This window comes from Centropristis striata, chromosome 19 (genome assembly GCF_030273125.1).
Source record: "Centropristis striata isolate RG_2023a ecotype Rhode Island chromosome 19, C.striata_1.0, whole genome shotgun sequence".
In the NCBI taxonomy this organism is placed as follows: Eukaryota; Metazoa; Chordata; class Actinopteri; order Perciformes; family Serranidae; genus Centropristis; species Centropristis striata.
Window position 1 is genome coordinate 2,231,229 of NC_081535.1, and position 13,142 is coordinate 2,244,370.

A 13,142-nucleotide genomic window follows, 5' to 3' on the forward strand; every position below is an offset into this window, starting at 1 on the left:
TTTTTTTATGAGTAAAAAAAAATGCATATCATGATATTGGCAACATTCCTACTTGTTGCCGTAGTGGTGTAAGAATTTCCATTAATGAGCTAGACTGTGGAGCTCCAGAGTCTCATGTGCTGCACTAACGTCACATTTCAACCTACTGAAAGTTTATTCACACTATTCATTATATAAAGTTATTTTGCATTGAACCTACCAGTCAAATCCTATCCTATCAACCTGTCCGGGCCTGTCAGAGGACCAAACGGTCCAAACACACTGCTGCATTATGCCGTTCCTTAGCCGGGAGCTAAGATTAGCCAACAATTAAAGTTGTTTTAATCACAGAAAGCTATAAAGGTATTAAAAATAAGAGCACAGCATCCACCACAGAATTTACAAGAAGACTGTCAAAATAAGATCAATTAAATAAAACATACAAGAACCCTTATTCTCCTTTACAACAATTAATTAAAATATGCAATGATTAAGATCAGTGTATCTGATGAAATAGTAATAGCTTTTATGAAAAAAAAAAAAATACCCCTAGCCAGCTATTTTTCTACACTATCTGGCTGCTCCATGTGTTTGCTCACATTTGCTCACATTTCACATTTGCTCACACTCTCAAAGTTGATCAAATTGTGCAATAAAATGTACAAAATGTACCCCCTGGATGGTTATTTTTATTATTTGCTAATCCAACTCAAGAGCATTTTTTTTGTATTTGGCAACTGTTGAGGTTTGCAATTTACACTTAATTTAGATTTATGATTGATTTTTATTTTCTTGTATGATTTATATTTATTTATACAGACTTAAAAATCCTTTTTGATATATTTTTCAGTATTTTTTAGTATCGTCTAGATTATTGTTATGGCAAAAATACCCTGAAATATCATGATAATCTTTTAGGGCCATATCGCCCACCCCTATTCAGCATTAACACTTACTTAAATTGTCTTTATCTTTTAAATCAAATCTCAGTTTTTAACTCTTTATGTATTTCTGAACAAAAGACAAAAATCCTCTAACGTATATGAGCAGTGATTGGGATCAAACTCACAACAGAATCTTTAGTTGATTTTGTCTTTTGGCTCACAAAACTCTGCAGATGATCCCAAACCCAAAAGACTATAAGCCCTGAGTCCAGCATAGAGGGGCTGAGTGAATGTGGTCTGGACTCTGTGGAGGAGGGTCATGGTGTCAGAGACGCTATAGAAGCACATGATACCTGCCCTGTGATCCAGGTACACTCCCACTGTGTCGGACTGACGACCAGAGACTGGAGTTGTATAGTTGTCATGACTCAATCTATAATCAGGCCCTAAACATTGGAAAGCCCAAGACTTGTCATTCATTCCAAATTCACTTTCTGCTCCTATTCTGCTAATATCCTTGTATGCAACAGCTACAGACATTCTTAACCCATTCCCCTTGACCTCCCAGTAATGACGTCCAGTCAGACTCTCATTACTCAGGACTTGGGACCTGTTCATAAATCTGTCTGGGTGACTAGAGTACAACTGTTTTTTCCCCCTGTTTGTTGCTTTTCTGTTCCCCTCGGATAACAACAGCTGTGGGTTTGCTGTGTTTGGATCCAATGTAATTCTTTGTGAATATTTTAAAAATTCACCTCTGGTCTTTGGCTCTGCTCCTGGCAGAAACACATCCACGTTGGTCAACGCATGTGAGATCTTGGTCCATTCCTCACCAAGAATTTCCTCAAGTTTGTCTCTGGCCTCTGACACAGCTGCAGTAACATCCTCAAAGTATCGCAGAGGACCGCTGGTTGAACTGGGAAAGTCCGTGGATTCACGAATACGTGTCAGAGGGGGGTATTGAAGCAGAAACTTGGCGTCATCCTCTGTGCATTTCAGTTGTTCCAGTTCGATGCCTTTCCTCCTCAGATCAGAGATCTCCTCCTCCAGCTTCTCCTGAAGCTCTTTCACTCGACTGACTTCAGTTTTCTGCTTAGATCTGATCTGCTGCTTCACATCAGAGCTTCTTTTCTCAATGAGACGGATCAGATCTCTAAAGATCTTCTCACTGTCCCCCACAGCTTTATCAGCATAGTGATCGAGAGCCTTCAACTCTTGCTGAAGCAGCCTCACATCTTTCTCTCTGTTCTTGATTCTCTGCTGGATCTTTTGTTGACTCACCCCGACCTCTTTCTGCCTCTCAGTCCGTTCTGCTGCAGCTGTCACTGTGTTGTGGCCTTTATGTTCTTCCATGGAGCAAAGATAACAGATTAGCAGCTGATCAGTGCGGCAGAAAATCTTCATCACCTCATTGTGACGAGTACAGATGTTCTCCTGAAGCTTCTTGGAGGGGTCGACCAGCTTGTGTTTTTTAAAGGCAGGGGATTCATAGTGAGGCTGGAGGTGCTGCTCACAGTAAGAGACCAGACACTGCTGACAGGACTTGATAGCTTTCAGCTTACTCCCAGTGCAGACATCACATCCCACATCTTCAGGGTAGGTGGGATCAGCACGAACAGGTTGGAGACCAGTCTTCTTCAATTCCTCCACTAAATCTCCTATTATGGTGTTTTTCTTCAGGACAGGCCTCAATCCAAAGGTCTGTCTGCACTGAGGACAGCTGTAAACCTCCTTCTGATCCTCTCCATCCCAGTGTCTTTTAATACAGTTCTTACAGTAGCTGTGTCCACAGGGAATCGTCACTGGATCCTTCAGTAAATCCAAACAAATCGAACAGCAGAGTTTTTCCTCCTCCATCTGAATTCCTCGCTGTGCCATTTCACCTCTCAGAGACAGTGAATGTCAAATTGCTTTACTTACTCATACAGGTAAGGAGCTGGGAACTTGTCCTTTCATGACATGTTGGTAACACCCATCTATATACGTGTAGCTCTGTAATGGGTGGAGGAAGCAGGGGACTGAGTGGGAGCGGCTGTACCGTAAACCAGGGAGTGGAAGGAGGGTTTTTCAGGTTTTGACTCACTTTAATCAGGAGCGGTCAATCTAATTAGGAGTGGTTAAAGTGAGCCAACATGTTGACTCACTTTAACCAGGAGTGGTCACTTTAACTAGGAGTGGCTAAAGTGAGTCAACATGTTGTTCTGCCCATTTCATATGAACAATACCTTGCCTGTAGAGGAAGGCAGTAAGCGAAGACAAAAAGCTGCAGTCAAGTCAGACAGTTTGCATGTCTGGATATTGTTTATAACACATCGTTTTCACACTGCAAGTCTTTACTTGCATTTGGAGATGCAGAAATTAATTGTGTTTATAACAGTTTTTAAAGTGTTTCTGATCACATGTCATAATGTTCTTTATAAGATCCTGTTGTTTTTTAATACAGTGCCGCCTTGGGATAAAAGATCACGGACATCCAGTGTTGATTTTCGGTTTTACCCTGCAGAGATTTTTCAGGATTATCTGAATCTTGAATAGAATAAATTATGTTATTGATTGTAGATAAAATAAATTAACAATACATTTTTTTAAATCCCCAAATTCCTTGCAATTGTGGGTTAAAAATGTTGTTCTTGTTGTCCCTTGCAGTTTTTCACAAAATGTTTAACCTCGGCCCGTTTTTACTTGCTGCCTCTTTAAAACACAGTTATGATACCATAACCAGTGAACCGGTTTACCTGTGGAATATTCCTTTATTCCAACTTGCTCCTGTACCAACTGTTTTGAAATATGTTACTTGCATCAAATTCAGAATAAGTGTATTACAAAAATGAAATATGAATGTTGAGTGTGAATGGTGAAACATTAAATATATCATCTGATAAGAGTTTTCATTTGAATATACACTACCAGTCAAAAGTTTGGACACACCTTCTTATTCCATGGTTTTTAGACACACCTGTTAACTGAAAACAATCCAGGTGAACACCTCATGAATCTGACTGAGAGAATAACAGAAGTGTGCAGAACTGTCATCAAAACAAAAGGTGACTCCAATCTAAAATATTAAACATATGCTGATTTGTACATCACTTTTCTTTTAACTTTTCTGTTAACTACATAATTCCATGTGTTCTTTCACAGTTTTGATGACTTCAGTGTCTACAATGTTGAAAATATGAAAAATAAATAAAAGCCATTGAATGAGAAGGTGTGTCCAAACTTTTGACTGGAAATGATATTTATATGTGTGATTTAAAAAACATTCTGTGTCCACAAATGAAAGTATTGTAAATTCCCTTCTGGCTGTTTGCCCATTATTTTAGAAAATCACAGATATTTAAACTAGAAAACAGAAAAACCTAATCCCTAGAAATTATTTGTTTTTTCAGCATTAATCATTACTTAAATTGTCTTTATCTTTTAAATAATTTCTTAGTTTTTAACTTGAATTTATCTATTCTGACAAAAATCCTCTAGTTGGATACATGAGCAGTGATGAGGATCAAACATTGGTATAGCAGTTGGAGAACTCTCAATTAATGGAATATTTAGTTGATTTTGTCTTTTGGCTCACAAAACTCTGCAGATGATCCCAAACCCAAAAGACTATAGGCCCTGAGTCCAGCATAAAGAGGCTGAGTGAACGTGGTCTGGACTCTATGGAGGAGGGTCATGGTTTCAGAGACGCTATAGAAGCACATGATACCTGCCCTGTGATCCAGGTACACTCCCACTGTGTCAGACTGACAACCAGAGACTGGAGTTGTATAGTTGTCATGACTCAATCTATGATCAGGCCCTAAACATTGGAAAGCCCAAGACTTGTCATTCATTCCAAATTCACTTTCTGCTCCTATTCTGCTGATATCTTTGTATGCGACAGCTACATACACTCCAATCCCACTCGATTTGACCTCCCAGTAATGACGTCCAGTCAGACTCTTATTACTGAGGACTTGGGACCTGTTCATAAATCTGTCTGGGTGACTAGAGTACAACTGTTTTTTCCCTGTGTTTAATGCTTTTCTGTCCCCCTCAGATAACAACAGCTTTCTATTTGCTGTGTTTGGATCCAGTGTAATTCTGTGTGAATATTTTAAAAATTCACCTCTGGTCCTTGGTTCTGCTTCAGGCAGAAACACATCCACGTTGATCAACGCATGTGAGATCATGGTCCATTCCTCACCAAGAATTTCCTCAAGTTTGTCTCTGGCCTCTGACACAGCTTCAGCCACATCATCAAAGTATCGCAGAGGACCGCCGGTGGAACTGGGTAAGTCTCTGGATTCACGAATATGTGTCGGAGAGGGGTATCGAAGTAGAAACTTGGTGTCATCCTCTGTGCGTTTCAGTTGTTCCAATTCGATGTCTTTCCTCCTCAGATGAGAGATCTCCTCCTCCAGCTCCTCCTGAAGCTCTTTGACTCGACTTACTTCAGTTGTCTGTTTAGATTTGATCTGCTGCTTCACATCAGAGCTTCTTTTCTCAATGAGACGGATCAGATCTGTGAAGATCTTCTCACTGTCCTCCACAGCTTTATCAGCAGAATGATTGAGATCCTTCACCTCCTGCTGAAGAAGCTTCACATCTTTCTCTCTGTTCTTGATTCTCTGCTGGATCTTTTGTTGACTCACCTCGAGGTCTTTCTGCCACTCAGCCCGTTCTACTGCAGCTGTCACTGTGTTGTGGCCTTCGTGTTCTTCCATGGAGCAAAGATAACAGATACACTTCTGATCAGTGCGGCAGAAAATCTTCATCACCTCGTTGTGGCGAGTACAGACGTTCTCCTGAATTTTCTTGGAGGGACTGACCAACTTGTGTTTTTCGAAGGCAGGGGATTCATAATGAGGCTGGAGGTGTTGTTCACAGTAAGAGACGAGACACTGCTCACAGGACTTGAGAGCTTTCAGCTTTCTCCCGGTACAGACATCACATCCCACATCTTCAGGTCCAGCATAGCAGTGGTCAGCACGAACAGGTAGGAGACCAGTCTTCTTCAGTTCCTCCACTAAATCTGCCAACATGGTGTTTTTCACCAGGACAGGCCTCAATCCGAAGATCTGTCTGCACTGAGGACAGCTGGGGATTGTCCTCTGGTTCTCTTCATCCCAGTGTCTTTTAATACAGTTCATACAGTAACTGTGTCCACAGGGAATCGTCACTGGATCCTTCAGTCGATCCAGACAGATCGAACAGCAGACTTTTCCCTCTTCCATCTGAATTCGTCGCCGCGCCATTTCACCTCTCAGAGACAGTGAATGTCTGGACTGAAATAAGTCGACTGAATGACTTTCAGTGCATTTATGAGAACAAGATAGAGACGCTTATCAGATCACACTTTGGTTTCTTCCTATGCGTTGAATAGTTTGGACTTGGAATGTGTGTTTATAGCCCCTTTTTACAACATTGAGCAAAGACCATATTGCTTTTTTCTCGCTCAGTATACAGCTTCAACTCACTGCGCAGATCAATATTTCCATCGTGTCCACACCCTATCCTTTCAGAAAAACAGGTCAGTCTGCTTGTAAAAGCTGTGTGACTTATCTAGGTTTCAGTTTAGGGTGCTCCATTATCAGTAGAGTGACCTGTAGCTATTATACAACAACAGGAAAGATCCAAATGATTCTCCTTTAAAAAATATGCTGCTGTGTGCAATTTACACATGAAACTCTGGATGAGAAAGTCACTAAGTATTTTTTTCTTTTTCAATAGATCATTCACGTTAATGAATAAACAAATGAATAAAACCTAACAGTAGTTGAACTTTGAACACATTAAGATGTATGTCAAAGATAAAACAAAGTTGTTCCAGAAGCAAACAGCTAAACTCCTCCCAAACCAGCCACGACAAGCCACGACAACCTGTAAATTATTCTCTCAGGCTTTAATAAAAGAAACAAGGTTCTCCAATTCTGCCTTTTGGAATAGTGCTCCACTTAATGAATATTGAAGTAGAAACTGATTGTGCTGTCGCCTTAACACAGGCATGTCCAAACTATTCAACAAAGGGCCGTGTGGCTGCAGGTTTTCGTTTCAACCAAGCAAAGGCACACAGTTTTACCAATCAACTGTCTGAAGACTGAGATCAGTTGATTAAGTGAGTCAAGTGTGGTGTGCTGCTGCTTGGTTGGAACGAAAACCTGCAGCCACACGGCCCTTTGTGGAATAGTTTAGACATGCCTGCCTTAACAGAATCACCGTGTGTGGCTGAACCAGCTGGTAAATCATCTTATCCATAGGTGTGCCTCAAGGGTCAGTGCTAGGTCCCCTTCTCTTTTCAATTTACACCACTCCACTTGGTGCAATAATCCACAATCACGGTTTCTCATACCACTGTTACGTCGATGATTCCCAGAAAAACAGGTCAGTCTGCTTGCAATAGCTGTGTGACTTATCTAGGTTTCAGTTTAGGGTGCTTCATTATCAGTAGAGTGACCTGTAGCTATTATACAACAACAGGAAATATCCATGTGATTCTCTTTTAAAAAATATGCTGCTGTGTGCAATTTATACATGAAACTCTGGATGAGAAAGTCACTAATTATTTTTTTTCTTTTCAATAGATCATTCACTTTAATGAATAAACAAACCAATAAAATCTCACAGTAGTTGAACTTTGAACACATTAAGATGTATGTCAAAGATAAGACAAAGTTGTTTCAGAAGCAAACAGCTAAACTCCTCCCACACCAGCCACGACAAGCCATGACAACCTGTAAATTATTATCTCAGGCTTTAATAAAAGAAACAAGATTCTCCAATTCGGCCCTTTGGAATAGTGCTCCACTTAATGAATATTGAAGTAGAAACTGATTGTGCTGTCGCCTTAACAGAATCACCGTGTGTGGCTGGAGCAGCTGGTCAATCGTCTTATCCAAAGGTGTGCCTCAAGGGTCAGTGCTAGGTCCCCTTCTCTTTTCAAGTTACACCACTCCACTTGGTGCAATCATCTGCAATCATGGTTTATCATACCACTCTTACGCCGATGATACCCAGCTATTCCTGTCCTTCAAGCCAAACAACCTCACCGTCTCAGCTCATGAATAAGTAAATAAACAGTATTATGATTGCTGCCTCAATAAACAATGACAAATGTCAGTGTTTTGTGGTACATAAGTTAACTTAAAAAAAGGTTATCATCTTATTTATGGTTACATATATACTGCACAAATATTTGGGATGCTGACTTATTTTATGGTATGGAAGTTTACAGTGGTGAACTTTTTTCTCCTCATGCAATAAATTGTAATAAATCTGGATAATCCACAGAACACCATTAACAGATTCAGTAGGAACAAGGAAATAGACTAAGCAAAAAAATAGTCCCTGTTCAAACCATTGACTGAGATCTGTGGACATTTAATTCACCTCCATTGTAGCCTGTTGATTCTTTGTTTTACTCATTATCTCACCAGCCGGTGCAGATAGATAACTATGTTTATAATGGCAAATGTAGTCACAGGACTGGTTTATTGTTCGTCATGACTAAAGTTATCTGTGGAATGTTTTAGTGCAGATGTTATCACAACCACTTGACACTGACTGTCATGCAGTTTTTAATCTTTCAATCTTTATTTTAACTGATGCAGAAAGTCAGTGTCAGTGTAGGATGAGCTGCTGCTTTTACCCTCTTGTATTTATGTTTTGTAGTCTTTACACCTCTTTTATTTTTCCAAGTAACAGTCCAATGTATTGTACACTACACTACAGTCTGTGCTGTTCAGCACTGTGTTTGTTCATCATGGTACTTCCTGCTTTAAACATGCATAGTTCATTCTTGTGTCTGTTTTATGGCAAACAGTAACCACTCATTCAGAGGATGCAAACTGCTACCACATACCTGAGAGACTTTGTTGGGTCTGTGAGTCCAGTGTTCTACATAATCACATTCTTTTTGTGCCGACTGCACATAAAATAAATACATTAAAAAAGTGCACTACTGAGGATCTTTCTGTCAGCCACCAATATGTAGTTGCAATAAACATCACAATCCTTTACACTAAAGTTGGAAAACACATCATTTCACTGGTAAAGAAAAATATATGATACTTGACTTAATGTAATTATAGGTATGCTTTATTATAAACAATTAACACATATTGCTATAGAGCAACATAAAGATTGTTGGTTTCTTCTGTATGTTTTGTCAAATTGTATGTTCTGTGGGCAAATGCCTTTAGTTATAACCATACTCATATTTTCTTGTGTAGCTAATAATGATACCCCAGTCATTGCACTCAAAAAAATTTACTTTATTCGTTGATTTTGTTCAATCAGTAATTCTTGCTTAATATTGTAAATACATTAATTATACAAGTAAAGGTATTCATGTACAGAAAGCCTATATTCTAACAAGGAAATTGTGGTATTTATATTTGTGATTTAAAAAACATTCTGTGTCCACAAATGAAAGTATTGTAAATTCCCTTCTGGCTGTTTGCCAATTATTTTAGAAAATCACAGATATATAAACTAGAAAACAGAAAAACCTATTCCCTAAAAATGATTTGTTGTTTCTGCATTAACCCTTACTTAAATTGTCTTTATCTTTTATAACATTTCTCAGTTTTTAACTCTTTATCTATATCTGAACGAAAGACAGAAGTAGAGCAGTTTGAGAACCCTCAATTAACAAACTCACAACAGAATATTTAGTTAATTTCATCTTTTGTCTCATAAAACTCTGCAGACGATCCAAAACCCAAAAGACGATAGGCCCTGGCTCCAGCATAGAGAGGCTGAGTGAATCTGGTCTGGACTCTGTGGAGGAGGGTCATGGTTTCAGAGATCCTGTAGAAGGACAGAATACCTGCCCTGTGATCCAGGTACACTCCCACTGTGTCAGACTTAGGACTAGAGAATCTAGTTTGGATGTTGTTATGACTAAATGTGTAATTAGGCCCGCTACATTCCAAAGCCCAAGACTTGTCATTCATTCCAAATTCACTTTCTGTTCCTACTCTGCTAATATTCTTGTATGCGACAGAATAAACTCCAAACTGACTTGCGTCGACCTCCCAGTAATGACGTCCAGTCAGACTCTCATTACTCAGGACTTGGGACCTGTTCATAAATCTGTCTGGGTGACTGGAGTAGACATGTTTTTTCCCTGTGTTTGTTGCTTTTCTGTTCCCCTCGGATAACAACAGCTTTCTGTTTGCTGTGTTTGGATCCAATGTAATTCTTTGTGAATATTTTAAAAATTCACCTCTCGTCTTTGGCTCTGCTTCTGTCAGAAACACATCCACGCTGGTCAATGCATGTGAGATCTTGGTCCATTCCTCACCAAGAATTTCCTCAAGTTTGTCTCTGGCCTCTGACACAGCTGCAGCCACATCATCAAAGTATCGCAGTGGAGCCTTGGTGGAACTGGGTAAGCCTGTGGATTCATGAATATGTGTCAGAGAGGGGTATTGAAGTAGAAACGTGGTGTCATCCTCTGTGCGTTTCAGTTGTTCCAATTCGATGCCTTTCCTCCTCAGATCAGAGATCTCCTCCTCCAGCTCCTTCTGAAGCTCTTTGACTCGACTGACTTCAGTTTTCTGCTGAGATCTGATCTGCTGCTTCACATCAGAGCTTCTTTTCTCAATAAGATGGATCAGATCTGTGAGGATCTTCTCACTGTCCTCCACAGCTTTATCAGCAGAGTGATTGAGAGCCTTCATTTCCTGCTGAAGAAGCTTTACATCTTTCTCTCTGTTGTGGATTCTCTGCTGGATCTTTTGTTGACTCACCCCAACCTCTTTCTGCCTCTCAGTCCGTTCTGCTGCAGCTGTCACTGTGTTGTGGCCTTTATGTTCTTCCATGGAACACAGATAACAGATTAGCTGCTGATCAGTGCGGCAGAAAATCTTCATCACCTCATTGTGACGAGTACAGATGTTCTCCTGAAGCTTCTTGGAGGGATCGACCAGCTTGTGTTTTTTAAAGGCAGGGGATTTATAGTGAGGCTGGAGGTGCTGCTCACAGTAAGAGACCAGACATTGCTGACAGGACTTGATGGCTTTCAGCTTACTCCCAGTGCAGACATCACATCCCACATCTTCAGGGTAGGTGGGATCAGCACGAACAGGTTGGAGACCAGTCTTCTTCAGTTCCTCCACTAAATCTCCTATTATGGTGTTTTTCTTCAGGACAGGCCTCGATCCAAAGGTTTGTCTGCACTGAGGACAACTGTAAACCTCCTTCTGATCCTCTCCATCCCAGTGTCTTTTAATACAGTTCTTACAGTAACTGTGTCCACAGGGAATCGTCACTGGATCCTTCAGTAAATCCAAACAAATCGAACAGCAGAGTTTTTCCTCCTCCATCTGAATTCCTCGCTGTGCCATTTCACCTCTCAGAGACAGTGAATGTCAAATTGCTTTACTTACTCATACAGGTAAGGAGCTGGGAACTTGTCCTTTCATGACATGTTGGTAACACCCATCTATATACGTGTAGCTCTGTAATGGGTGGAGGAAGCAGGGGACTGAGTGGGAGCGGCTGTACCGTAAACCAGGGAGTGGAAGGAGGGTTTTTCAGGTTTTGACTCACTTTAATCAGGAGCGGTCAATCTAATTAGGAGTGGTTAAAGTGAGCCAACATGTTGACTCACTTTAACCAGGAGTGGTCACTTTAACTAGGAGTGGCTAAAGTGAGTCAACATGTTGTTCTGCCCATTTCATATGAACAATACAGCAGTAAGCAGTAATATGCAGTAAGCGGTGACAAAAAGCTGCAGTCAAGTCAGACAGTTTGCATGTCTGGATATTGTTTATAACACATGGTTTTCACACTGCAAGTCTTTACTTGCATTTGGAGATGCAGAAATTAATTGTGTTTACAACAGTTTTTAAAGTGTTTCTGAGCACATGTCATAATGTTCTTTATAAGATCCTGTTGTTTTTTAATGCTGTACCGCCTTGGGATAAAAGATCACGGACACCCAGTGTTGATTTTCGGTTTTGCCCTGCAGAGATTTTTCAGGATTATCTGAATCTTGAATAGAATAAATTATGTTGATTGTAGATAAAATAAATTAACAATACATTTTTTAAAAATCCCCAAATTCCTTGCAATTGTGGGTTAAAAATGTTGTTCTTGTTGTCCCTTGCAGTTTTTCACAAAGTGTTTCACCTAAACCCATTTTTACTTGCTGCCTCTTTAAAACACAGTCATGATACCATAACCAGTGAACCGGTTTACCTGTGGAATATTCCTTTATTCCAACTTGCTCCTGTACCAACTGTTTTGAAGTATGTTACTTGCATCAAATTCAGAATAAGTACATTACAAAAATGAAATATGAATGTTGAGTGTGAATGGTGAAACATTAAATATATCATCTGTGTAGAGTTTTCATTTGAATATACACTACCAGTCAAAAGTTTGGACACACCTTCTAATTCCATGGTTTTTAGACACACCTGTTAACTGAAAACAATCCAGGTGAACACCTCATGAATCTGACTGAGAGAATAACAGAAGTGTGCAAAGCTGTCATCAAAACAAAAGGTGGCTCCAATCTAAAATATTAAACATATGCTGATTTGTACATCACTTTTCTTTTAACTTTTCTGTTAACTACATAATTCCATGTGTTCTTTCACAGTTTTGATGACTTCAGTGTCTACAATGTTGAAAATATGAAAAATAAATAAAAGCCATTGAATGAGAAGGTGTGTCCAAACTTTTGACTGGTAATGATATTTATATGTGTGATTTAAAAACATTTTGTGTCCACAAATGAAAGTATTGTAAATCCCCTTCTGGCTGTTTGCCCATTCTTTTAGAAAATCACAGATATATAAACTAGAAAACAGAAAAACCTAATCCCTAAAAATGATTTGTTTTTTCAGCATTAATCATTACTTAAATTGTCTTTATCTTTTAAATCATTTCTTAGTTTTTAACTTGAATTTATCTATTCTGACAAAAATCCTCTAGTTGGATACATGAGCAGTGATGAGGATCAAACATTGGTATAGCAGTTGGAGAACTCTCAATTAATGGAATATTTAGTTGATTTTGTCTTTTGGCTCACAAAACTCTGCAGATGATCCCAAACCCAAAAGACTATAGGCCCTGAGTCCAGCATAAAGAGGCTGAGTGAACGTGGTCTGGACTCTATGGAGGAGGGTCATGGTTTCAGAGACGCTATAGAAGCACATGATACCTGCCCTGTGATCCAGGTACACTCCCACTGTGTCAGACTGACAACCAGAGACTGGAGTTGTATAGTTGTCATGACTCAATCTATGATCAGGCCCTAAACATTGGAAAGCCCAAGACTTGTCA

At 39.7% G+C, this 13,142-nt stretch overlaps 2 protein-coding genes across 2 annotated transcripts in view; both read right to left on the reverse strand.

Annotated features, from left to right (window-relative positions):
- Positions 1-13,142, reverse strand: part of cacna1bb (calcium channel, voltage-dependent, N type, alpha 1B subunit, b) — a 336,559-nt gene that overhangs the window by 65,132 nt on the left and 258,285 nt on the right. The window lies entirely within an intron of this gene.
- LOC131992066 (tripartite motif-containing protein 16-like) lies at positions 4,321-6,100 on the reverse strand. Its single transcript, XM_059357446.1, has one exon. It carries the CDS (start codon positions 6,098-6,100, stop codon positions 4,412-4,414), a length of 1,689 nt encoding a protein of 562 aa, XP_059213429.1. The 3' UTR covers positions 4,321-4,411.

Coding starts and splice junctions, on each gene's coding strand:
- LOC131992066 (XM_059357446.1), bottom strand. CDS start 6,100: ATGGCGCGGCGACGAATTCAGATGGAAGAGGGAAAAGTCTGCTGTTCG.